The sequence below is a fragment of the Triticum aestivum genome, chromosome 5B, assembly GCF_018294505.1.
Source record: "Triticum aestivum cultivar Chinese Spring chromosome 5B, IWGSC CS RefSeq v2.1, whole genome shotgun sequence".
Taxonomy (NCBI): domain Eukaryota; kingdom Viridiplantae; phylum Streptophyta; class Magnoliopsida; order Poales; family Poaceae; genus Triticum; species Triticum aestivum.
In genome coordinates, this window is record NC_057807.1 from 482168228 (window position 1) to 482195792 (window position 27565).

General features: G+C 41.2%; 1 protein-coding gene and 1 non-coding gene across 7 annotated transcripts; one reads left to right on the forward strand and one right to left on the reverse strand.

Moving 5' to 3' along the window:
- Positions 1 to 14490: 14490 nt before the first annotated feature.
- On the forward strand, positions 14491 to 26547 carry LOC123112651 (probable NOT transcription complex subunit VIP2). Of its 6 annotated transcripts, none has more exons than XR_006455626.1 (16): positions 14491 to 14733; positions 15666 to 15768; positions 15889 to 15994; positions 16093 to 16256; positions 16449 to 16809; positions 17547 to 17753; positions 17828 to 17929; positions 19728 to 19813; positions 19890 to 19967; positions 20126 to 20557; positions 20697 to 20749; positions 20834 to 20875; positions 21500 to 21644; positions 21722 to 21788; positions 21904 to 21989; positions 26207 to 26547. XR_006455626.1 is itself a non-coding variant. In XM_044533705.1 (16 exons), exons 2-15 carry the CDS (start codon positions 15751 to 15753, stop codon positions 21953 to 21955), a joined length of 1875 nt encoding a protein of 624 aa, XP_044389640.1. In that variant the 5' UTR covers positions 14491 to 14733; positions 15666 to 15750; the 3' UTR covers positions 21956 to 21989; positions 26207 to 26547. The 6 variants fall into 6 exon arrangements, 4 of the variants coding, with proteins under 4 accessions (XP_044389640.1, XP_044389639.1, XP_044389637.1 ...); XR_006455624.1 differs by lacking the exon at positions 26207 to 26547 and adding an exon at positions 22788 to 23105; XM_044533705.1 differs by having other exon boundaries at positions 21942 to 21989.
- LOC123118286 (small nucleolar RNA snoR35) lies at positions 15917 to 15994 on the reverse strand. Its single transcript, XR_006457836.1, has one exon. It is a non-coding gene; the product is annotated as a small nucleolar RNA snoR35 (small nucleolar RNA).
- Positions 26548 to 27565: the final 1018 nt, after the last annotated feature.

A 27565-nucleotide genomic window follows, 5' to 3' on the forward strand; every position in this document is an offset into this window, starting at 1 on the left:
GATCCTGATATATATATCCAATTGGATGTATGTTAGCATGAACTATTATTGTTGACATCACCCAAAGGTGAATATGTTTGGAGGCAACATTATAAGCCTCAATCTTTCTCTGTGTCTGATTAAAACTTCATAACCACAAGTATTGCATGAGTGTTAGCAATTGTAGAAGACTATATGATAGTTTAGTATGTGAAGTTTGCTAAACCAAAGCTCTAACATAGACTCTTCCTGAAAGTAAGATGAATTGCAATTGTTTGATGACTAAGAATGAAGTTTGCTAGTTTTCAAGAAAGTTTATGGTCTATGCTTTGACATGAGAATTGCTTGTTACTTTATCATGAAAAGTTTTATGAGATGAACTACTGTTATGACATATAATCATGCTAGTAAAGGTGTTTGAAATTATCATTGATCAAACTTGTGCACCTCTAGCATTCACACTTCATAAATTCTTTCTTTATCATTTACCTACTCGAGGACGAGTAGGAATTAAGCTTGGGGATGATGATACATCTCCAACGTATCTATAATTTATGAAGCATTCATGCTATATTATTATCTGTTTTGAATGATTATGGGCTTTATTATACACTTTTATATTACTTTTGGGACTAACCTATTAACCGGAGGCCCAGCCCATATTACTGTTTTATTGCATGTTTCAGTATTTCGAAGAAAAGGAATATCAAACGGAGTCCAAACGGAATGAAACCTTCGGCATCGTGATTTTTTGGAAAAATATCATCCTGGAGGCTTGGAGATCAAGTCAGAAGATCCTCGAGGATCCTAGGAGATAGGGGGGCGCGCCCCCCTACAGGGTGCGACCCCCTGTCTCGTGGACCCCTCGAGCACCCCCCGACCGACTTCTTTCGCCTATATAAGCCTACGTACCCTAAAACCATCGAATATCAAGATAGATCGGGAGTTCCACCGCCGTAAGCCTCTGTAGCCACCAAAAACCTCTCGGGAGCCCTTCCTGGCACCCTGCCGGAGGGAGGATCCATCACCCGTAGCCATCTTCATCATCCCGGTGCTCTCCATGATGAGGAGGGAGTAGTTCACCCTCGAGGCTGAGGGTATGTACCAGTAGCTATGTGTTTGATCTCTCTCTCTCTCTCATGTTCTCTCTCGTGTTCCCTCTATGGCACAATCTTGAAGTATCCCGAGCTTTGATTTGTAGTTGGATCTTATGATGTTTCTCCCCCTCTACTCTTTTGTGATGAATTGAGTTTTCCTCTTGAAGTTATCTTATCGGATTGAGTCTTTTATGAGAACACTTGATGTATGTCTTGCTGTGCTTATCTGTGGTGACAATGGGATATCATGTGCCTCTTGATGTATGTTTTGGTGACCAACTTGCGGGTTCCGCCCATGAACCTATGCATAGGGGTTGGCACACGTTCTTGACTCTCTGGTAGAGACTTTGGGGCAATCTTCGAAGTACTTTGTGTTGGTTGAATAGATGAATCTGAGATTGTGTGATGCATATCGTATAATCATGCCCACGGATACTTGAGGTGACAATGGAGTATCTAGGTGACATTAGGGTTTTGGTTGATTTGTGTCTTAAGGTGTTATTCTAGTATGAACTCTTGAATAGATTGATCCGAAAGAATAACTTTGAGGTGGTTTCGTACCCTACCATAATCTCTTCATTCGTTCTCTGCTATTAGTGTCTTTGGAGTGACTCTTTGTTGCATGTTGAGGGATTGTTATATGATTTATCTATGTTATTATTGTTGAGAGAACTTGCACTAGTGAAAGTATGAACCCTAGGCCTTGTTTCCTACCTTTGCAATACCGTCTGTGCTCACTTTTACCACTTGTTACCTTGCTGTTTTTACAATTCGAGATTACAAATACCTTTATCTACCATCCATATTGCACTTGTATCACCATCTCTTCGCCGAACTAGTGCACCTATACAAATTGCCATTGTATTGGGTGTGTTGGGGACACAAGAGACTCTTTGTTATTTGGTTGCAGGGTTGTTTGAGAGATACCATCTTCATCCTACGCCTCCTACGGATTGATAAACCTTAGGTCATCCACTTGAGGGAAATTTGCTACTGTCCTACGAACTTGTGCACTTGCAGGCCCAACAACGTATACAAGAAGAAGGTTGTGTAGTAGACATCATGTATCCAATATGGCAATCGTAGAGTTCAAAATAGAATTTGTCAAAGGATATGTTGAAGGGTTCCGTGCTTCCTTGTCTTTAATCACCATTGTGTAGAGACATGGTGATGTAGAGATTGCTCAAGATGTGAGTGTGTTGCAATCTCATAGATTTAGATTCACCCATGTACCTACAAGGGTTAGATGACATGCAAGGTGCAAATATATCCAAGACATAAGATTTTCGTCATAAGAGAAATATCAAGGATTAGTCATAGGATCAAGCCTTGCATGTATCTGAATGGTTAGGTTTCTTAGGATTGATAAAGCCGGGAGGTTGCTTAACATAAACTTCCTCCTCTATTTCACCATTTAGAAAGGCACTTTTAATGTCCATTTGGTACAAGGTGATATCATGATGATTAGCATAGGCAAGTAAGATGCGAATGGACTCAAGTCTAGCAATGGGGGCATATGTCTCACCATAGTCCATACCTTCGAATTGTGTGTAGCCTTGGGCGACAAGACGTGCTTTGTTGCGAACTACTTGTCCATCTTCATCTTGCTTGTTGCGAAACACCCATTTGGTACCGATGATGTTGTGATTGTTGTCGGGCTTCTCAACCAATGTCCAAACTTGGTTTCTCTCAAAGTTGTGTAGCTCTTCATGCATGGCGTTTATCCAATCCGGATCTTCCAATGCTTCTTTAACCTTCATAGGTTCAATGCTAGAGATGAATGAATAGTGTTCACAAAAGTTAGCTAAACAAGTTTTAGAGCGAGTGATTCTCCGGTTTCGATATCATTGTAGATTTGCTCGACGAGATGGTCTCTGGCGACTCTAGCTCGAACTTGTGAAAGCCTTTGCTTAGATCTTGGCGGAACATCTTCTTCATCGTGTTCTTCTTCTTGTTCTTCCTCACTGTTGTTGACGTTGTCGTTCTCTTGTTGTGGTGGAGAGGGAGGTTGTTGATGTTCATCTTGGTGTACTTCCTCGTTTTCTTCGTCTTGGTGTGTCCCACTTGTGGATGCTTCCGTATCAACTCTTGGTTCACCTTATCGTGAGGTAGAAGCTTCCACTTGGACGGACGAGGTACTCTCCTTCACTTCCGTTGGATGAACCTTGCCAATAGACAAGTCTTGGATTGCTTCCGAAGGATCTTTATCTCCTACATCAATTGGCAATTGCTCTACTTGTGAGCCGTTAGATTCATCAAACTTCACATCTACCGTTTCTTCAACCTTTGGGTGAAATTATTATAGACACGGTAAGTGTGAGAGTTTGAGCCATAACCAAGTAAGAATCCTTCATGAGACTTAGGGGCAAATTTAGAGCGATGATGCTTATCAAGAATGTAGCACTTTGAGCCGAATACTCGAAAGTATCCAACTTGGGGTTTGTTACCAGTGAGGAGCTCGTATGTCGTCTTGCCGAGTAGCTTGTGAAGATACAAGCGATTTGTTGCATGACAAGTTGTCTCAACCGCTTCCGCCCAAAAGTGCTTTGGTGTCTTGTAATCATCAAGCATCGTTCTCGCCATTTTGATGAGCGTCCGGTTCTTCCTCTCAACAACTCCATTTATTGAGGTGTGTACATAGCCGAGAACTCATGTGAAATCCCTTCTTTGTCAAGAAAGGTGTCCACATTTGCGTTCTTGAACTCCATTCCGTTGTCGCTCCGAACCTTCTTGATCTTCACTTCAAATTGGTTTTGGGCTTTCCTTGCGAAGTTTTTGAAGATCTTTTGGGCCTGCGATTTATCATTGAGAAAGAACACCCACATAAATCTTGAAAAATCATCTACTATAACTAGACCAAAAGAATTTCCACCGAGACTTTTGTAAGCGTTGGGACCAAAAAGATCCATATGAAGTAGCTCGAGTGGCCTCCTTGTGGTCATGATGTTCTTCACGGGATGCCTTCCTCCAACCTGTTTACCTGCTTGACAAGCGCTGCATAGTCTATCCTTATCAAATATGACATCGTTAACGCCAAGGATATTGTTACCTTTAATAAGCTTGTCAAGGTTTCGCATGCCCACATAACCTAATTGTCTATGCCATAACCAACCTTTAGAAGATTTAGCAATGAAGCAAGTTCTAGGTTGAGCCTTTTTAGTGAAGTCAACAATGTATAGATCACCTCTACGAATTCCGGTAAAGACCATTTTATGATTATCTCTATGAAACACTTGGCAATCTACTTTAGTAAATAGGACATTGAAACCGAAATCAGCAAGTCTAGATACTAAAAGTAAGTTGTATCCAAGAGATTCAACGAGCATAATTTTTTTTATGGAGCTATCATGTGATATGGCGACCTTACCGAGGCCAACCACCTTACCCTTTGAGTTGTCACCGAAAGTGACAAACTTTCAAGGACCATCGTTTTCAGCAATCTCATGAAACATGTATTTATCTCCGGTCATGTGATCAGTACATCCACTATCAAGAACCCATTCCTTTCCACCTGCTATATATCCCCGAAGATTTGCCATAAGACCAAAGTATCTCATTGCATCATCAAGATCAAAGTCATCATCATCATCATCCTCATCATAGTATCCATGTTCAACATCGTCATGTGGTGGATCAATTCCTAGAGAGGGTGATTCGTTAGAATGAGTTTGACAATGATTTACTTTATGAATTCTTGTGGCTTCAGAGATAATATCGCTAATGATTCCAACATCTCCTTTGGCACGCATAAGCTTTGTAAGTTCAAATAGACAATTACCAAACATAGGATCATTGGAATTCATCTTACTCAAAGCAATAGATTTATGGAGAATTTCATCTAGATTTTTCAAGGAGTAATTCGGAAATCGTTCCTCAAGGAATTTCCATATAGTCTAGGCACACTCAAGAGTAGGCAAATTTACAATCAAGTTTCTAGGCAAGCCTCTAGTGATAAGATTAACAGTTCTAAGATTGTGAATCATGTCAATTGACTCATCAAGGGTAGGATGCATAGGATCAGCATGAGGTGCACAAGGACTAGCAATGTACTTGTTCAAATGATATTGATTGAAGATCACAAGCATCTCATTTTTCCACTCATGAAAGTACTCTCCATCAAGTATAGGCACTCTATGTCTAAGACTCCCCAAAGTAGACTCATCCATCTTTCTCCAATGATGATTAAACCAAAGCAATGGAGACCAATGCTCTAATACCAATTGAAAGGGATTGAGAAGAGGTGTCTAGAGGGGGGTGATTAGACACTATGTACCAAAGTTGCAGTTTTTAATCTTTTTAGGTTTAAGTGGAGTTTTAGCACAAGTTTAACAATCACAATACAAATCAAGCAAGCATGCAAAGAGTATATGAGCAGTGGAAAGCAAAGCATGCAACTTGCAAGAATGTAAAGGGATGGGATTGGAATGTGCAAACGCAATTTGGAGACACGGAGATTTTTGAGGTGTGGTTCCGATAGGTGGTGCTATCGTACATCCACGTTGATGGAGACTTCAACCCACGAAGGGTAATGATTGCGCGAGACCACGGAGGGCTCCACCCATGAAGGGTCCACGAAGAAGCAACCTTGTCTATCCCACCATGGCCGTCGCCCACGAAGGACTTGCCTCACTAGGGGTAGATGTTCACGAAGTAGGCAGTCTCCTTGCCCGTACAAACTCCTTGGTTCAACTCCACAATCTTGTTGGAGGCTCCCAAGTGACACCTAGCCAATCTAGGAGACACCACTCTCCAAGAAGTAACAAATGGTGTGTTGATGATGAACTCCTTGCTCTTGTGCTTCAAATGATAGTCTCCCCAACACTCAACTCTCTCTCACAGGATTTGGATTTGGTGGAAAGAAGATTTGAGTGGAAAGCAACTTGGGGAAGGCTAGAGACCAAGATTCATATGGTAGGATTGGAATATCTTGACCTCAACACAAGTGTAGGTGGTTCTCTCTCAGAAAATGTAAGTTGGAAGTGTAGGCATGTTCTGATGGCTCTCTCCACGAATGAAGAGGAGGTGGAGGGGTATATATAGCCTCCACACAAAATCTAATCGTTACACACAACTTACCAATCTCGGTGGGACCGAATTGAGAAACTCGGCCAGACCGATTCAGTAAATCTAGTGACCGTTAGGATTTTTGGTGGGACCGATATGCAACTCGGTAGGACCGATATGGTTAGGGTTAGGGCATAATGTAATCTCGGTGAGACCGATTACACAAACTCGGTGAGACCGATTTTGGTAATAAGCTAACTAGAGTGTTGGTCAAGTAAACTCGGTGGGACTGATTCGCTCATCTCGGTGGGACTGAAACGTTGCGAAAAGGAAACAGAGAGTTTACATTGCAATCTCGATGGGACCGATCGCTCATCTCGGTGGGACCGAAACGTTACGAAGGGAAACAGAGAGATTACAATCCCATCTCGGTGAGACCGAGATCCCTATCGGTGAGACCTATTTTTCTAGGGTTTGTGGCAGTGGCTATGACATCTGAACTCGGTGGCGCCGGATAGAAAGAATCGGTGGGGCGGAGTTTGACTTTTGGTTTAGGTCATATGTGGATGTGAGAAAGAAGTTAAGGGCTTTTGAGCATATCACTAAGCACTTTGAGCAAGAACCTCATTAAGCAACACCTCATCCCTCCTTGACAGTATTGGCTTTTCCTATAGACTCAATGTGATCTTGGATCACTAAAATAGAAAATGCATAGTCTTGAGCCTTGAGCTTGAGCCAATCCTTTTGTCCTTAGCATTTTGAGGGATCCACTTCCTCTAGTTCATGCAACTCCATTGTTGAACTTATCTGAAACATACTAGGTAAAGGTATTAGTCCAACAAGAGATATGTTGACATAAATTACCAAAATCACCCAGGGAGCACTTGTGCTTTCAGTCGATCGCAACCACAAATGGGTCAAGCATCAGTTTGGTTCAATTCTTCACAACATGACTGCTACACACAATTCAGTGAAGAAGAACCACTACTACCTCCATGAAGTATTTGATCGCACCTGGGTTGTTCTATCTCATCTCTACGGTGAAGAAGATCTTAAGCAAATGGGCTTAAAGCAGGACTTCGACTAGTCTAAGCGACTGTCGAAGAAATTCAAGAAAGTCGAAGTTCCTTCTTTGGTGGCCAACTCATTTTCTTCATCGTGCGAGACGGATGAAAATGAAGATTTGGACGACACTACGACAGGCCCTACTCCAACAACCGACCCCAACAATGCTGCCGCTCCTCCATCAACTTCGTGATGATATTCTTTAGGGGTGTTAGTCCTCACTTTTCATCCCTTTTGGTCATTTGATGACAAAGGGGGAGAAATTTGAGTTAGTCTTCAAGTGGGTCTATTTATATGGGTGTTTTTTTTGTTAAGTTGCAACTCTCGCTCTTCTGAAGGGTTTGTTGGATCGAGTTGTAAACTTAAGTCCGATGGTGACCTGATACTTTTCCTCTGTTTTTCTGCATGCTATTTCCTCATATATTTTATGCACACATGCTGAATTACATCAGTCACCATATTTCATCATGCATTTCAAATTCTTCATTCGATATGTTAAATGCGTGTATGAATTACAAGATATAGGGGGAGATCTCCATGATATTACTCTACAATGTGCATCGGCTATCAAAAGCAAATTCCTCAAATATGCACATCTTCAGGGGGAGTTCTTCTATATCTTGCAATCAAATTCCTCATTTTTGAGCACTTTCATTTAATATGTTTATCCCCATTGAGAACTTAACCTATTTGTCATCAATCACCAAAAAAGGGGGAGATTGTAAGTGCATCTAGTGCCCCTTAGTGATTTTGGTGTATTGAAGACTTATAGGTTAAGGGACTAATATGTTTATGAGTGTACACATGCTCTATAAGTCGATGAGGAGTTTGATATTTACTGTGAAAGTCGACCCCTAAAAATGTATGTCTTCAGTTGAAGACTTTGGTTCTCCTGAAGATTTTGAAAGTGAAGAAATTGGTGTGACCTTGAAGACTTGGATATTCATGCGAGGATTATGAAGCGTGAAGACTTTTGTTTTCGTAGTTTCATTTTCTCTTTCTTGAGTCATAGGAAACACCGTACTGTTAAAGGGGGTCGAGTAATACTAAGGAAGCTGATTTCTAAGTGATGCTCATCTCAAAATCCTACACCTACCCAATCCTTTCGAGTGAAGCCATTGGAAATCTCATATCAGCTCAGTCAATTTCTTTAGTGACAGAGATGAAGATCTTCTGGTCTCTGAGGAATTTGTTCTGACTGAGGAGTTAGGAATTCGCCAGTGCGGATTGCCTACACAGTGAGGAACATGATAGCCCTGAGAACCTCAAATCTGACTGTTGATGTGCCACGCGCCAGTTGTTGATCCGAATTTCTATCCCTGATTGACTCAATCAGGAAGAGGAAGACTTGATAAAAGATGGAAAGAAAGGATTGATTGCCTTTTTAAGTCAAGAAAAGAAAGGGAACATGATAGCCCTGAGAAATTTGATACCTCAAATCTGACTGTTGATGTGCCACGCCAGTTGTCCAAAATATCCTACCACCTAACGTTCATATCATTGGACGGCGTTTATGTCTTATCATGTCAGGTTGCTCTCTAGGCTATAAATAGCCGCCCCCCTACAACCACTAGCTGGTTGGCTGCTCCGAGAAAAACTGACACTTGTCATTGAGAGCATCCCATCCTCTGAGGACTTTGAGCGAAAATCATCAAGTGAGGAAAACCCAAAACCCAAACCCAAACACCTACAAACCCAAAGTGATTGTTCCTGTGTGGAACCGACGCTTGTTACCTTTGAGGATTGTGTATCCTCCAGACGGTTAGGCGTCATGGTCTGAGCATCCAAGAGGAATTGTGGATCGTCGAGTGACCAAGTCTGTGAAGGGTTGGAAGTCACCTGTGAAGACTTACCACGAGTGTTGGGCGAGGTCTGTGTGACCTTAGCTCAAGGAGAATACGATGAGGACTGTGTGTCCTCGAGTTTAAATACTCAGCCGCTCCAACCAGACGTACAACTGTCACAGTAGTTGGAACTAGTCTACCAAATCATTGTCTTCACCAAGCCAACTGGTTCTATTTCCTCAACCCGTTCATTTCCTCATTCATGTGTTGATGAGCCTGATCATTACTGTTTGAAGACTTTACTGAAGACTTTCTCTATTTTCTCAATCCAATTTCTTCAGTCACATTGTCTTCAGGCTGCTTATCATGTGTTTACACTATTTGTGCTCTGTGTTTGTTTTTCATTTCATCATGATGACTATGCTGTTACTCTGTTATGCTTACACTTGAGTACTTATTTAGCTGCTAGTTGTTCGTGACTTAGGAATTTCCTCACCCTGAAATTCCTCAGTGACGAATTTGTAAAAATCGACTATTCACCCCCCCTCTAATCGACTTAACACACTTTCAAACTTGAATGATGATGTGGTCAATTTCCCAAGAGGCCAGCTACCTCTAGTGTTTAGTCCTTCCAAGACAAGAGTTGATCGGGCAGAAAGCAATAAGGCTATAAATGCAGAGACATATGGTCATCTTGCTGAAGGTGCAGAGCATGAAGGTGAAGCAAACCCAATACCTATACAAGTTGTGTATCCTGAGAGCTCAGATGTTGATGTGAGCAAATATGTGTTTGCAAGAAGGAAGTGTTCTTTTGTCAACCGGGATGAAAATGTTGAAGCTCCAATTGTGATGCCAGAAACACAACAACAGGGTACTGATGAAGGTGGAACATCATGAGTGTGCAAAAGGAAAACTAGACAGAATTGCACACCCCATTACATGGAAGAAGTTGATAGTGATTCAGATGACTCTGCCTTTGATCCTGCGGCCATAGTGTATAGTGACTTTGACATAAGTGATGGTCATGATGATTTATATGCTGATAATGTATACATGGATGAGCCTGTAGAGATAAAGAAGAAAGGGAAGCAGAAACTACAAAAAGAAAAAGAATCAGTGAAAGCAAATGAGAAAGATGGAGATAAAGCATCATGTTGTGATCTTGATGATGAGTTATATGAATCATAGGGTGATGAATTATGGGCACCAGGTTCTGATGATGAAGATGTATAAATGAAGTTCAATGCATTCAGAACAGAATACCTTCATTGTCCCAAGTTTTGTGTTGGTCAAGTTTTTCAAATTGTTGAGCTATTGAGGAAAGCCACTAAGGAGTATTGCTGCAAAAACAGAGTAGATGTGAAGTTGCCAGTCATCACCCTATACGTGATCAAGTTTCCGTAGATGTCTCTTGTCTTGTCCGTGATCTTCATCCTCGAAGGTACCCAGGATCATGGAGATCGAGCAACGGTGAGGTTAAGTGCAGGGAGAACGTGAAGTGTTATTCTGAACACAAGTGACAGAAGGGTTTAGTACGGTAACGCGGATCCAGTCCTTGGGGATTCATGAGGTGTAGTCATTAAACGCCCAAAGCTCTTGACTGATTATTTATAATCTTAATTATCAAGGCAACCCCGTGCGACGGATAGGGCTTGCGGTAGAACAACTGATCTTGATGCATGACTCGTGCCGGTCAAGATGTTATTTGGACACATCCCCATTTCGGTTCGTAACAAGCATATCTCGATATGGGTGACTTTCAGCGCACAAATTAAGATCATATCTGGTCCCAACACAAATACATGGTTGTAAGCATTAAGACATGATACCCACACCTATTTTTATTATAATGTTTGAATCATGGTTTGCTTGATTGATCCGGTCAAAAGCTAAAATTGATCATTTAACAAAAGCTTGCTAAAGACCATCACTTCAAGGGAATCTTTCTCTTGTGGGTTCGATATCCCAGGGTCACCTCTAGGAAAATAGGTGCGGGATACTTTTCTGTTCCATTACCGGATCACTAAAAGGAGGCATCACCAGCTGCTCAACATATACTACAACCCGTGTCCACCTACAGCCTGATTTCCACCATATCTAATTATCTTAACTTGTGTGCTTCCACATCAACAAAATTACTGCAGTCGGTAGATTTACTAGCCTGGTCCATTGGTATATGTTCGGTTCGATCCACTCATGAGAATTCTCTACCATGCAACGGAACGAGATCCTCTAATATCACGAAGGGATGTCAGGAAGCTACAGTACCCTGACATCCCTTCTTCACATCTATATGATTAAGCCTAAAATGACTTGAATTAATCTGTAAATTACAAATCTACTGTATACATTTACAAAAATTACATACAAACAAAATTACGATGCAATAAAATTAATTTCAGATTTTATTTTCTATGAACAGTAACTGTGCACAATGTCTTTGCTACAGTGTCCGTGACATCCCTTCTCCGTTTTGCACTGGGATTGCACTGTAGCTTCGTGACATCCCTTCATAATGTTAGAGAATCCGTTTCCCCGTGCAACATGCATGGTGCATTTAAAGTGGGTTTTAGATCACATTGCATTTAATTGTGACATGCACGACTCTTCATGTTAAGACATTCTTTTATTTATGCAGATATTTCTCAAGTAGTTTAAATCGGAAGGACTGAATTAATATTCTATACAATATTTAGAAATTACATATCCAATTTCACAGCAATGCACGGGGTATCGTCTAGTATATAAGGTAGACTGTGGTCTTCCTTTTCATCCAAAAAATGTATATATACTGATTCCGGCTTAAATGCTACTCCCTTCGATCCAAAATAAGCGCCGCAGCTTTGAACTCAAATTGAACTAACCTTAGTTCAACCCAGCGACACTTTTTTTTGGATCGGAGGAGTACAAAATGTTACACCCAGAAATATTGAGACAGAAACGAATGATTGAACAACCAAGTCGCACTAGCAACATAGCTTGAACGACGACCAACTTGAGCAGATCATGAGAAAAAATAAATGAAATAACACTGTCAGCGTCGCTCACAGAACCCAAGTCACGCGGCAACGTAGTCTTTCCCCGACGATGATGTCGGCCGCAGCTCGCCACCTTTGAGAAAGCCAGAGTACCATCGGACAGAATTCCTCACATACCGCGTCCTCCCCCTGGCGTTCATGTCGACGCCGCACAGGCCGAAGCGCGACCGATAGCCGAAAATGAACTCGAACACGTCGAGGAAAGACCACACGGTATCCCCGCGCATCCGACCCGTTCCTGCAAGCACAACACCAAGGTTTACTTGAACTGAACTAATCCCTTCTCTGTTTCTTGGACACTTGTACTCAAGAGATTCGACAGAACTCTTATGGTGTTGGTTTTCTTGACATGGCCATGGTTGGAGTTCATGAAAGACATTTTGATCGTGATAAACAAACACGGTATACACACAGGGAGATAAAAAAAACTCACCGTATGTACAGGTAGAGAGAACCTCCAGGTAATTTTGCAGGTACTCTGATCTGTCCTCGTCGTCGTACTCATCTTTCTCCGGAGCTCGGAGGAGTCTGAAAACCCTGAATCATCAAACAAAAGGTTCTTCATGCCTTTGAAATTTCTTTCATAGGTTAGCATGTTTCGTTTCTCAGTTCAAACCAAACCGGCGAGTATTTACAGTGCCAGCTCATGTTCGGAAAACATGTCACTATATGCAAAAGCAAGTTCTGTTTTCCTTTGGCCTACCATTTTCATGGATCATGACTGGAGGATTTCTGTACGTCAATCTCAGGTGGTCCAGTAGCTTCCCTAGAGCCCAGGGAGCAGACGCGACGTGGCCGTGCACAAGTCACACTAATCAAATTTACACATCTTATGATTGTTTCAGAACCAAAGTAAAGAAATAATCACAGTGAAGGAAGAAAATGATGCATGTTAGTGAGGCTGAATTGCATTAACTAACAGTGATGCTTCGTTTGGATCACAAAGTTGGATTGTAACGGCAGCAGCTTACTTGCGATGACGGCTGCATCGTTGTAGTAATTCCTGTGCTTCAAATCGAAGGCACTCTCGTCGGCGTGCGCGCGAACAATGAGGTAGAGGTTGATGCCCACGAAAAGTCGAAGAGTAATGATCCGGCCAATTTTATTGACTGCTCCACGGTTAAAGCCGGAAACTGTGCACCCATCCTGCTCCCCATCACTGCAGGGTAGTCACAAAAATATATAATAGAGCATCTGCATCCAGGCCCTCTCTATCTAGTCATCCATTTTTCGCATCGCGATTCTTGCAAGTACAATTTTTCTCTCCCACATAGAACATATGTTGAAGTTCGTACCTATGCAGCGTGGCAAAGCTTTTTAAGTACTCCCTCCGTCCCAAAATGCAAGATGTTTTTTGACACTAGTGTAGACATCTTACATTTTGAGACGGTGGGAGTAGAATTTAGGATAAATCTTTCAGATTTTTTTGCCAAACAAAAATATACAAAATACGTTTTGTTTGTTTTTTTTGTCAATGACCCCTGTTCACAATTATTTTGAAATCCTGAATATTTTTTGAAATCATGAACTTTTCTCAACAACACAAACTTTTTTTTTACAAATTTACGTCATTTTTTGAAATTGTTAATTTTTATACTAATTAGTGAACTTTTTTGAAATCATGAACATTTTTCGAATTCGTGAACATTTTTACAAGTCATGAATGTACTTTGAAATCATGAACACTTTCCAGAATCACGATTGTTTTTTTATTTTCAAGGTTTTTTAAAATCCGTTTGGAATTTGCGAACATTTTATCAAACATGGGAATATTTTCGAATTTGTGAACATTTTACAAGTCATGAACATACTTTGAAATCATGAACACTTTCCAGAATCACAATTTTTTTTGAGTCTCAAGATTTTTTTTGAAATCCGTTTGGAATTTGCGAACATTTTATCAAACAGGGGAATATTTTTGAATTCATGAACATTTTTAAAACCCAAGATTATTTTTTCAAACTCACAGACATTTTTTGAATTCAATACCATTTTTTGAATTCATGAAGATGTTTGAATTTCCTTTTGTGTTTGAAATCCTGAAGGTTTTCATGAATTTGAAAAATGTTCGCAAAATGAAAATAAAAGTAAAATAGGAAATAGGGAAGAACAAAAGGAGAAGTAAAAATAAAAAAAGGAACATAAATAGTAAAGAAAAAGCGAAAATTTAAAAAGGAAAGGAAACACGAAAGTGAGAAAAATAAAAATAAAAAATCTTCATGAATTCATCTTCTAATGAAGCCAAAAAAAGTAAAAGAAAACGAAAACGAAAAAAGGGTCGCCCGTCCCTGAGATGAGGGCTGTCTACGGAAATATCCGCCCACAATGATGCTGGGCTAGACGGGCTGCTTCACGCTAGGCTCATGCGACATCGAGGCCCAGTACGCGCGGGCCCGGTTTGACAGTTTCTACTATTCACACATTTCCTTGATTTCTCTCTCTCTCAAAAAAAAACACATTTCCTTAGATCTGTCTCTAGTTCTCAAAAAAAAAAAAAATCTGTCTCTTCCCCCCACAGCCCACACCCCCAGTCCCCCACCCTCACAGCAAGCGACTCGAGCGCCGCCGTCCGCTGCGCCTCCGGCCTCCTCCCGCCCCACCGCCCGCCACTGCCCCGCCACCCTCGCCGCTCCCCAGTGCTTCCCCGTCGCCCCCGCCGCGCGCCCCTCGCCTCTTCGCCCGTCCCTCCTCACCCCGCTCTACAATTTTTCGATCTGGCACTGCCCGAGTGGTGAAATGGACTAGAGCGTGCTCGGAATTTTGTAGGTACGGAACTACTCGCCCCGCGGATTAGACGGGAAACGCACAGATCATACCTGCATATGTGTCCGCGGTCCGTCGTATTTGCCGAATTCCGTTGGTGGGAGCATAGGTCCTCCCCCGTGGACTGTTCCAGGAACGATCCTGTACATGGCTAGGCCAAAATCGCCCTGTTTTTCCTTTTCATTTTATTACTGCATCCGTGATCTGGTAGTGTCGCCTGGAGTACATAAGATGTGTATATCCAGCGGCAGAACAGGTGATGGATGATGAATGTGGAGGGAGCCAACAGTTGAATTACTGCGGCTGAATTCAGCATCCAAAACTACTCTGCCATCGGCGTTTTTTTTCTTCTTTCTTTTTTCTGAAACCCTGAAAACAGCACGCAAGAAAATATGCTGCATGGTTAAAAGAGCCATGAAACGACAGGCTGTACGCTGTGGAGCATAGTGTATCGGCATCGTGTTTGCAGTGATCAGCTCAACCGCTCAGTCATGTGGTTTGTGGCTCTACTAACCATGTTTTTTTTTTTTTGGTTTTTCTGCATCATTCTGTTTTTTCTTAAACAATCATATCATGTTAAAGTATTTTGAATACTGAATTACTTGGTATTTATTCAAGTGTTTGCTACCGTTTGCTGCTCAACAGTCAGTTGGTGTGTTAAAAAAACAGTCAGGTGGTTGGAAATTAGGCCTTCTTTTAGTTTCACACTCGAGCATTATCGGCACAAGTTTAGAGATGTACATGCCATGTCTGGCCCCTAGGCTGGCTGCATTTCCTCACTGCTGAAATCTGTACATTTCTATACTGTTCTGACTTGATCGTTGGCCTATGTTGGAAGGATCGCTCATATGTCAACTTCATACCAAGTTAAATATTATGCGCAATTTGTCCTTTAATTTACAAGCTACTAACGGATGTGTACATTCCTGTTTCAGATTGGCAGGAATCACCGGTTCAGGCATTTTTGGTGGACAATCATCATTTGATCCTGAGTGCTGACTCGCTTTTCTGTTCTCATCAATGTCTGGCTTGCTGAATGTACTTGCTTATCCTTGTAACTGTACTACCATGCATTTACTATGTTTACTGCCAATCTTAACAGTTCACTATGTTTTGTTATTATTTGTCTTGATAACTTGATGCTTTCTTCCTTGGCAGTCAAATCTTAACAGTTCTGCATCGAATCTTCCAGACTCAACTGCACGACCATTTGCGACATCCTTTTCTGGTCAATCTGGATCAGTTCAAGGTTTCCATCACTCTGGTGAGCATATGGTACACTAGCTAGGCTAGCCCATTGACATAGTGCAACATCCATTGTGTACACCTTTTTTATCTCTTATCATTTTCTGCATTTTTCAGGTCTGCGCAACACTCATGGAAATTTCAGTCTTCCAAATATGCCTGGATCACTTGCACAAAGGAATGCTGCGATGAGCGGCCTTCCGTCCTCTGGGGTTCAACAACATGGAGGGATCATTTCTGGGAGATTTGCTTCAAACAACCTTCCAGTTGCCATGTCTCAGGTTTGAATGCCCACCTTTATGGAGGTTTGCAATATTTTTATTTTTATACTTTGAACAGCACGAACATGCATGTTAATGGGTTTGCAATCTAAGGAACAATTTTGTTGGGTTAAATACAACATATTCTTGCCGTGGTTTCATGTGGAGGATGATGATTTTTACTGTTTTGGTATTATATTGTTTCTTTTGCAGATTCCTCATGCACATTCAGGTGTCAGTGGTAGAGGAATGAATGTTGGTGGAGGTCAAGCATTTAGTAGTGGCATGAATATGGGTGGTACCATTCAAGGTTTATACTCAAATTTGGGGATCAGTGGGAATCGAAATTCTGTTCCTGGCATGTCAGTATCTCCAGCTTTAGGAAACTTGGGTCCACGTATTACAAGCTCCGCAGGAAACATCGTGGGTGGAAGTAACATTGGAAGAAATATAAGCTCTGGTGGATTGTCGGTGCCGAGTATCTCATCGCGCGTCGATTTTAGTAACAATGCTGGAAGTGGAAGACTAAATGTGCAAGGATCCAACAGGATGATGAATGACCTTATTCCGCAAGGTAGTTTATTTAACCATCAGTTGGTTTTTTTACTTCATAAATTTACGCTAAGCTTTATGTTTTAGCTCGAAATAATATTTTTAAGCATGTTTAACCATTGCTATGTTAATACTCTGTTCAGAGTTTACTTACCATATCCTTTGCTTTGAGCTGTATCCTCACCCCTTGACTTTCTTACAAAAAAAGGTTGGCATATGAAATAACTGGTCAGCATATGATATAGGTTTCATTGGACCTTTATTTTTGTTGGAAAACACAGTAGGTAGCCTTGGTGTTCATGCTTCATAAATTATGAACCATGTGATGCTATAGTGTATTGCAGAATTCTTTTTTGAAAGTGTAACACTATCTAGAGCAATAGGCATTTTGTTACCTCTGTACATTAGGAGCCAACTTTTAGAATTTAAGACCTTAAATAGTGAAGTGCAACGTTGTTGGAATTCCTGTCATCGATATTCTTTCTTTTGCAGGCATATGTTGGTTGTTCGAATATGTCTGTTCTTGCTTTTTTAGTGATTGTTACTGTACCTATTTCTTAATGTTGTTATATTTTGTGATATTACCAATTTAATTTATGAAAGTAGCTGGGTTATGATAAAAGCTTGTTTATACTTTATACAATCGTGATAGTCTCATGAGGGTGAATGATAAAGAAGCATACAGTGTGTTATTTTCTTTTGTTGAACTGCATGTTCTCATTCAGTTTGTTGTTTATTTTTATTTATCTCGAACACCAGGATCATCACAACTGATCAATATGATTGGAAGTTCATACCCAACGTCTGGAGGTTCAATATCCCAGAACCAAATGCAACCAGGAAACAATTCTCTAGGTTCTATGGGGATGCTACATGACGCCAGTGACAGCACTCCATTCGACATCAATGATTTTCCCCAATTGACTGGTCGACCTAATTCAGCTGGTGGTCCACAGGGACAATATGGTAAAATTGCTGGAAAATCATAAATATTTTTCCCTATTTTTGGAGGATTCTTGGCCAATCTCTCTAAATTGCAGGGTCACTACGGAAGCAAGGAGTTGGTGTTAACTCCATTGTTCAACAAAACCACGAGTTCAGTATTCAGAACGAAGATTTCCCGGCTTTGCCAGGATTTAAAGGTTGTTACAGTTGAATTAATTCTAGAACCTGTCTGTTGATTCAGTGAGATTGTTCTCATTATACTTTCGGTGCAGTGGTGCATGATTATTTAATTGTGTTACTTTGTGATCTTGAAGTTCTAATATTGGCTGCATGCCAGTTATTATACAGCTCCGCTACTCTGTACTGATTGAACCTCAGTATTTGAACAGCTTAGTTACCAACAAAATTACTCTGTCATAAAATCTTCTATCTGTTAATGCCTATTGTTTTTTTAGTCGTGTAGTAGGAATACGGTGATCTTCTCCTCAAGTCAATGAATGCTTACTACCGTTCTATACATTGACAGGTATTTTTGTGTTCTCTACTTCTCTTGCCACCTTTGACTGACCTAACTAAAAGGTATTGCGCTCGTTCAAGCGAAATTTATAGCACACCATTTTTGTGAATACAATCATAAAGGTGGGAAGGCGAAGATGCAGCAAGTTCATGAGAGGGCCAGTGGGGCAAGACCATGCAGCTGATGTGGCCTCGCGGGAATTTAGAAAATTATCTCATAAATACTAATTTGGTACTCCCTTCGTATCAAAGTATAAGACGTTTTAGCCTACAAAACGTCTTATATTTTGGTGCAGAGGTAGTATTGCTTTATAAGATATACATATGCCAAATCAAGGATGCATATGTGCACCATCTATTGGCAATAATAATATACTTATTATTATTATGTGATGCTCGAACTGAAATTACCATGAATCATCATTAGAATATATGGTGGCAACCTAGAAAAAATGTGCCAAACGACATTTAGATAAAAGGGTCTCACTGCAACATGCTTACGTGCGCTGCAATTCGGATGCCTATAAGTAACAAGTAGCCCTAATTTTTGGCGAGAAATGGAAGTGTGTAGGGCAATGTAATACACAAGATGGGTATAGAGCTCGTGAATTAGTTACTTTAGGGGAAGATAATCAATTTGTCTTTCCTGCGAGAACTCGTATAGAGAATTTATTGTAAGCTTCTCATATCATGACTTACGGTCATAGATGGAAGGGCATCCTAACCCATCGTGTTTTCCATAGGTCCTACTCTTCATATAAAACCTGAGCTAAATATTAGGTATGATTTGAGGCATAGCAGCATTGGGAGGTGGTTAAGCCAACTTAATCCCGGTGCTTACCATGGTTATAATTCATTTAAGCTTACCATGGCAGTAAGTTAACTATGAGACTCATGACCCACCGTGTGGACCAATATGGATCAAAAGAACGTCCTGAAAATTAGCTGCAGCATTTAATAGAGATTGCTGCCAAAGTTGCCAATTTGGCCATCCGCGCACATACATTTACTCCTCAACTTTGGTAAGCATCTCAGACTGTTTGTTTTCTTGTGCCCGCTTCGGGGCATCAAGACAGCTGTACGGATGAATACAAATAGTTGCACTTGCCCAAATGTAACTATAATGTTTTTTAATATCTTAGTACTATTGTTACAGTTTAGGCTGACGAACCATCTTCCCATAAAATGTAATTTATCATTTGTTTGGTCAACTTTTGTGCTATTCTCCTTTAATGGTGCCACATGTTTTGCATGGTTTAAATCTTCTGATTTTTGGACCTATTCTTTCCATGTGCAATATGCTTATGCTTTAATGCTCCATAAACATGCACGAAACAAAATAAGACCTTGGTAGTGTTTCTTCATTCTTTAGGCTTTTTAATTCTTTCCTGAAGTAGATCTTTTGGTTGATCATTGCACTACCTTCCTTTTTCCCCATTCCGCCAAGTTATACGGAATATTGACATTTTGAATTATCAGGTAGCAGTTCAGATTATGGTATGGAGTTACATCACAAGGAACAACTTCACGAGAATGTAACTGTAATGCAAGCACAACAATATCCTGTGGGTTCATGTCTCTGAATTTTGAATTTTTGTTTCTCCGAGCATTTATTTTGACATGTTATGAACACTTACACAGATGGCAAGGTCCGTTGGGTTTAATTTAGGAAGTAGCTACCAACCAAATCGTCAGCAACATCAGCAGGGTGCTAATTCAGTAAGTTATATCAGAAATCCCTTGAAATAATCATCACACATTTAACATCTGTTGCATTGTCATGGTTCTGATATGTTTCTGTTTTGGCACGTCATATTCAGATTTACTGCTCATACTTACCCATTAACACATAGAATAATCTTCATTATGTTTGTCAGATTCAGAGTGCCGGACCCCGAAATATTGGACTAAGACCACTAAACTCTCTGAGTCAAACTTCTAGTTTGGGATCATACGAGCAACTGCTCCAGCAATACCAGCAGCCGCAGGCTCAGAGTCCTTTCGGGTTGCAGCAGATGTCTTCAGCCACACAGTCATATGGGGATCATGGTCTAAAGCCCATTCTGGGAGGCCGAACACCACCTGATCCATACGGTTTGTTAGGATTGCTGGGGGTTATAAGGATGAATGATCCTGATTTGTCATCTCTTGCTTTGGGAATAGATTTGACAACGTTGGGTTTGAATTTGAACTCACCAGACAATCTGTACAAGACATTTGGCTCTCCATTTTCAAATGAGCCAGCAAAAGGAGATCCTGAATATCCTACTCCAGCTTGTTATGTGGCCGAGCAACCCCCAGCATTTCAGGTAGCTGCCAATATCTGTAGGCTATTTCTGTGTAATGAGATGTTTTAAACCCATATTCAAGAAAGGCCGAGAATCTTTCTTTGATGCAGCCGGTTCATTTTATGATAAATATATTGTAACAAGTTCTGTCTTGGTGCAGCCTATGCATTTTCAGAAATTTCAGACACTCATACTGTTTTACATATTCTACAGGTACTTTCACTACTTGAATGTATTAGGTTCGGCCATTAGTTTTGGTAAATTTTAAGGTTATGATCTTTTGTCTTTGGTTTTCAGCATGCCGAAGGATGAAGCTCAAATATGTGCTGCCAATGAACTGTGAGTGCATGGTTTCACTGGTTATCTCATTTACATATCTTATTAGATGTAATAATTGAATCGTCATGCATGCGGCTTGTTCATGTTCTGAATCTTTTACCAAGAAATGTGATCTTATTGCGGTATCATTTGATAAGGGAACATACTGCTATGTCTTGATCAAACGCATAACACTAGAGAAATATTAACCTGTAACCTGTCATATAGTGGACCAGGCCCATTGACTTCATGGATCTATCACAAAAAATTAAGTAACCTTGTGGATTTATTCATCTTCCTGGATGAATACTAAGTCGGCAACATTTGAATGTATTCATGACCCGCTTAGCATCTAAAGCTGTGTGGATGTTTCCATTTCCATTTTCTTTGTTTTCTCTATCAAATATCAATATTTTCTATTATTTATTTTTGATGATTTTTTTGCCAAGTTGCACAAGTTATGTTTAGCATTGCTGAGCATTGTTCAAACTGACTTGTAAGCTATCCATTTTTGGCAATAATATCTTGTCTTAACCCTTGCTCGTGCCTAGTGCATACATCACAACTGAGCAGAGCTTCAGCCAGTTTATTTTTTGGTATATACTAATTCTTAGATATGTAATGCATGTGTATTGTTTTCGTCAGGTATAATCGTGGATGGTTTTACCATAAAGAAGTGCGGCAATGGCTCACAAGAATTCCTAACATGGAGCCTCTCATCAAAACTCCTACATATGAACAGGGGTCTTATGCCTTCTTTCATCAACCCAATTGGGAAACAGTGCGTAAGGTACTTACATTGGGTGAATATCCAGCATCTCTTGCACACTTATTGCATATGATAGTGGAGCATGTGTGTTGCTGCAGGATAACTTTGTTCTCCATTATGAGCTAGTAGAGAAAAGGCCAAGTCTCCCTTCCACGTCCCAAATTGGTAGGTGAAATTTTGCTTGGATGGTCTTCCTGACTAAATATTTTTGGTTTTTGTTTCTGTGTATCGAGCAATCATCTCACTGTTGTATGCAATGCAATATAATTTTGTTTTTCAGTTACCTCCTGACTCTAGCTTTCTTGTACATGAATGGAGAGCCTTATTTATAAACATAGTGAAGCGACATTGCCCTAATTTGTCAAGGTAGGTACTGTCTTCTGCAGGTGAAACACTTATATTGTCGTTGGTTGAACAATGCTTTAGTTTATTTATTTACTTATTGGCAACTATTCGGAAGGAATAAATGTTCTGTGTGGCCAATTTAGGAAAGAAAATGTTTTTATTTAATTTAATAAAAGAAGCAAACACCTGTGGAGGGGGGTCCTTGAACGCGTGTGGGTGAGCATGTGACACACACACATGCTGCTAACCCACCGAGTAACTGCTGTGCTCGGTTCTCATTAGGAAAAACAATATGTTACATTGTAGTTTCCATTAAACTTGCTACTATGTGCGAAGATATGTGGCCATTTTAGGAAATATTTTTTTCTTGACCACAAAAAACTTGACCCATGGACATTATCACCGGGGCATTTATTTATTTTTAAAAGAAGTGAGCACCTGCCTAGGTGGGGTCTCGAATGCAGGTGGACGAGTGCTTGACTCGTGCTTCCAGCCAACCAAGCACTTCTGGTTCTTGGTTAGAAAGATAGTATGTTAACGTTGTAGTTTCTATTAAACTCATTCCTGAAAAGTGGGAAACCTCGAGGATCCCTGTTGCATTTATGTATTTGACAATCCCTGATACCCGTGGCTCATTTCATCAGCATGCTGTTTCTTTCAAACATGCCATGTTAACTTGGCAAAACCATTTATTTCCACTTATGTTTTGAGTGATGTTCTGCTAATAAGGATTGAATGAGTTGACTTCTTGTATTGAGACAAAATTGTAGCCGTTTCGACCTTGGGATGCAATTCGACTGATTGACTGGGTTGACGCAGGCTATATAGTGAATCAGAGAGTACCATGTCATGTCGATATGCGGAGAGGAGGCGGCTGCTGAAGGAGGAGAAAATGTCTTTGTAATTATATAGTCAGGAAAAGGATGGCACCGTCGTTAAACTTTTTGCCTAGCTTCTTGGTACATTATACGGGGAGTCTGTCTGCAATGCTCCTTGACAAACAGTTTAGGAGCAGTCAGTCAGGCTGCCTGTGTGCAAATCTGCATGCATATTTTCTCTCTTGCCTTTGGATAGATGGATCATGGAGGGTTGCTTCCTTAAATTAATTCAACGGAACAAAACAAACAAATTGGTTTATCTTCTCCGACAGTGGTAGAACTTGTTACTCGTTGGCTGTAGCAATTCTGCTTACATTTTATCGGCGCTGCCATCTTGCTCAGCCGTAATTCTGCTCAAAGGATTTTTCGAAGAAGCTATTTTCTAGCCAGGGGCATGTTGCTACGTTTAGTCAGCAGGGTTGATGGGGGTTGATATAGTGCATTTGCCGTACCGCAGGCGCTTGTGATCTCCTATTTCACAGAAAAGTCACGGGATGGGGATGGCGGAGGTGGTGGTTGGCCGAGGGTGATGCCGGTTGCGGGGCTGGGAAGAAGGGCAGGTGGCTGGAGGTTGAAGATAAACGCGACGCATGGGATTGAGATCCGAGGGTGGCTGGAAGCCTGGAACTTTACATAGGGAACACTCCGTGATGTGTCTGTCTCTTCCGACGCATATACTCTGTCCGTTGGAATGGCAATAGGAACAGCAGCAACAGCGGCGCTCCGCGGCAACCTCCCCGCAATCCACCCAGATCTCGCCGGCGCGCACCTCCCGTTGCTCATCCACCGCAAGGGAACCACGTCATCTGCAACGCAGCTCAGCTCCCACCCACGCCCGCCCTCTCCCATCGCCCCATGGCCGTGCATGCCTGCCTCCTCAAGACAGCCTACATCCACCCTGCCCTGGGGGCTGCACCGTGCCCAACTCCCTGCATCGGGGGACACCTGCGTGGCGGTCGGGCTGTTCGACGAAATGCCTCTCTGAGACGTTGCGTTCCGGGCCTCCATGATGCGGGCGCACATCGTCCCAGGCTCTGTGCATGTTTAGGGACATGCCTGCTGGCGAGACCGGCGTGCCGGAGCAGAGCGGTGTGGTCCTCCGCGGTGCGTCGAGCTAAGGAACTTGCTCGTGGTAAAACTAATCATAGATTCAGTCTTCTTTTCTCTGCGGGTTGTGCATCGCTTCCGGTTGTATTTCCGCTCTCTTCTCATCACACGTTCGGGCAAACCATTTTTGCGTATTCTTCAGTTCTTTAAACGGTGAACGTTCCCCTGATCCTAACGGAGATGCAAGTGGATGATGATTCTTCATCTGTGTCATGTTAAAAACAACAACAACAACGGGGAGCTTCTTAAATCAGTACAAGCACACAATGATGGTACACCTCTTGATAAATTTAATACACGGGAATCTAAACTGAATTCTTAAATGTTGCAAGAAATACGCATAGTTCTCATCTTATGTTGACATGTTGAATTCTTAAATGTTGCAAACAAGTACATTTGAACTCTTAAGTCTTTCTTGGATTCAGTCAAGCATATTTGTCGTCTTTCATGATTTGTTCCATGGTTGTAGGAAGGGCTACACCAACTGGTAGATGTTTTTTGTGAATAAAACATACATCTAAAAATGTGACAAAAAACCTTAGTTGCAGCAAATGCCGATCACTGCTGATATTCTCAACCTGTTGAAATAAACTACTCCCTCCGTTTCACAATGTAGTGCCTATAGATTTTTACAAAAGTCAAACATTACAAACTTTGATCATGTTTATAGAGAAAAGTAGGTACATCTAGAAGACGAAATGCACATCATTGGATACATCGTGAGTTATATTTTCAGAATATACTTGTTTCGTATTGTAGATGTAGACAGTTTTCTCTATACGTTTGGTCAAAGTTGGCAAAGTTTGACTTTCACAAAAATCTATAGGCACTACATTGTGGAATGGAGGGAGTATTTTATATCATGGAGGAGGCAACTTTTTGTGTGCTGATCGCCATACTAGTAGTTATTATGGCGATCAGACATATACGACGCATCTGCTAGAGTTATTATGGGCTTATGGGATAGTAGTGTCGGTAATATTTCCTCATACCATTGCTTGCTAATTGCTCAATTATTTATTCCGACAAGTTGTGACCGCATATTGATTACTCCAGTGGGAGATCGGAATTCTTCCCGGAAGTAGTTTGCCCAGGGAATAGGACTAATAACTTTGACCACCATTACATCAACGTGATGGTACTGAATTTGCAAATTACAGAGAGCTTCAGAGTTTATACACTTTCAGCCAAAAAGAAATCACCATACACACTGCAGTTTCTAGCTCTTGAAGAAACAAGACAGATTTCAAGGTAACCACTCTGAAGCAAACAGACGAAAACCAAGGCCACTTGAAAGTCGAGATCTCCATACATAGAGCAGCCTCTAAGATTTCAATTTGAAATCAGGTAAAAAAAAAGAGGATTGCAATTTACACAAGCGTCTTCATAACTGAATCCTTATTAACTGAACTCTACTTCTAGTTCTACAACATATTTATATACTACAAGTAGTCCATAGGCGGTCTTATTGCGCACCTATTTACATAACAGGTCACCAGACGTTCATTGTGATAACTTGATAGGTGCGATAATCGCAGTAAGCTTTACACTGAAACGACATGTGAAGATCATGTTGTGGGTGTGTGGCAAATAGCTCTTCACGTGTTCATTCCTGCTCGTCACATATTCACCACCATGGCAGCCTCAGGGGTACTGGAGCATCTCCTGCCACAACATTTCTCGGATCATGTCCACGCCGAGTTTTTCATCTATATCGAGATCGATGGGCGCCTGAGCAGGAGGGTTTGCGTCGGGATCATACAGCGTAGACATATAGGGGTGCTCCAGAGCCTCAGTGACACTGATCCTATTGGAAGGATCGAAGACCAGCATCTTCTGCAACAGATCAATGGCGAGAGGGTCCGCTTGTGGGTACATGCTAGTGAGGGGAATCCCGTCGGCGTACGAAAGGGATTTGATGTACTTGCGAGCTTTCATGTTGTCAATGAACTCAAGGTCATCATCGCTCATGGTGCCAAGAACATTGACTATAAGCTTAAGCTGATTTAGGCAATCGGTTCCTGGGAAGATCGACTTGCGGCCAAGTAGCTCAGCAAAGATGCAGCCAACTGACCAGTCATCTATGGAGGTGCCATAGTTGTCGCAGCCGAGCAGCAGCTCGGGAGCTCTATACCAGCGGGTGACAACGTATCCAGTCATAGACTGAACTTTAGCGTTAATTGTGCGAGCAAGACCAAAGTCACAGATCTTCAGGTCACAGTTTGCATTAACCAAGAGGTTTTCTGGTTTCAGGTCTCTATGCAGTATCCCTGCTGAATGAAGATACTTCAGCCCTCGGAGCAGCTACAGTCAATAAAAGGCGGCAGCTTAGACTATTGATTGATTCACAAATATTAGAGAAATCATAAAATGGTCGGCAGAAAAACTACAGATATCACAGTAATTACAAAGTAAAGTAATCCGTAAGACAAGTCGAGCAGGTAAGTATCGGTTAAAATGCTCGAGTCCAGGTGTATATATATACATGTAACTTTTCTTATTATTTACACACAGGCTTACGCCATATATGTTCATGCAAATACCCATGTGCAAAATAAGTTTTGTATCAAGTTGTTTTGTTTTAAGACCTATCATTCCTAAGGACACAACTACTATCCGGGTGCAGCTATAGAATCTACTATATATAGTGCCATTACAGTTACAGATACTGAAATTGACCGGTGCTTCTTCCAGAAATTAGCTGATCATTCTCTGGCAACTTAACAAGTTGGAACTTGGCAACTTAACATGTACCATGGACTAACTGCAAACTGGTATACAACTATAAAAACATTATATTATCATACAAGAACCTTTCCTGGAACAACCAAACATCATGACTCGATTAAACAAGATCTCACCAATCGCAGCACCTAGGCGTCTAGAATAGAATATATGTCCAGTTAAATAGGCAGGCATAGCTTAGATGAAGGTTGTAACATTACCAGATCTTTTGATTCATGTCGGGAGGAAGAATAGCCATGGGCATTACATCCAAATAACTCATGGGATTGACTATGTCTAGCTAAGCAAGCCCAAAGGCATTACTTCCGGATAATAACATGAGGTGTGAATGAACTAAGTTATGACATAATGGAGAACATATGAAATATTACTGGACAAGTGTCAAGCAAAAAAAAAAAGAATGAAAAAGAAGAGGTGACTATCGCATACCTGAAATAGGAAATATTGGCAGTGGTCATTGGAAAGCGTTATACACGAGCTGATGATCTTCTGCAGATCCGTGTCCATTAGTTCGGACACCAAGTAGACATCCTTGAAGTTCCTCCTCTGTATTGGCATCATTACATCCTTCAAAGCAATGACATTCTCGTGACTCAAGTGCCGAAGGAGCTTCAGCTCGCGCAGCGTCCTGAGTGCATCCTCACGGTTGTCAAAGATATTGTTAATCTTTTTTATCGCAACCTTCTCGTTCGTATCCTTGTTCATGGACGAGCAAACTACCCCGTAAGATCCTCTTCCGATGGGCTTGATCGGCACGTACTTGGTGTCGATCTCAAACATCGTCCCGCACATTATGTAGTAATGCTTCCCACTGTTTCCCTTGCCCTTCGGAGGATCTATCATCTTCGCCATTTTATGTTTTTGTTT

What these genes read in the sequence shown, in the direction of transcription:
- LOC123112651 (XM_044533702.1), top strand. An exon ending in TCAAGGTTTCCATCACTCTG is followed by an intron (nt 15,995 to 16,092) that starts GTGAGCATATGG and finishes TGCATTTTTCAG; the next exon opens with GTCTGCGCAACACTCATGGA. An exon ending in TGCAAGCACAACAATATCCT is followed by an intron (nt 19,814 to 19,889) that starts GTGGGTTCATGT and finishes ACACTTACACAG; the next exon opens with ATGGCAAGGTCCGTTGGGTT.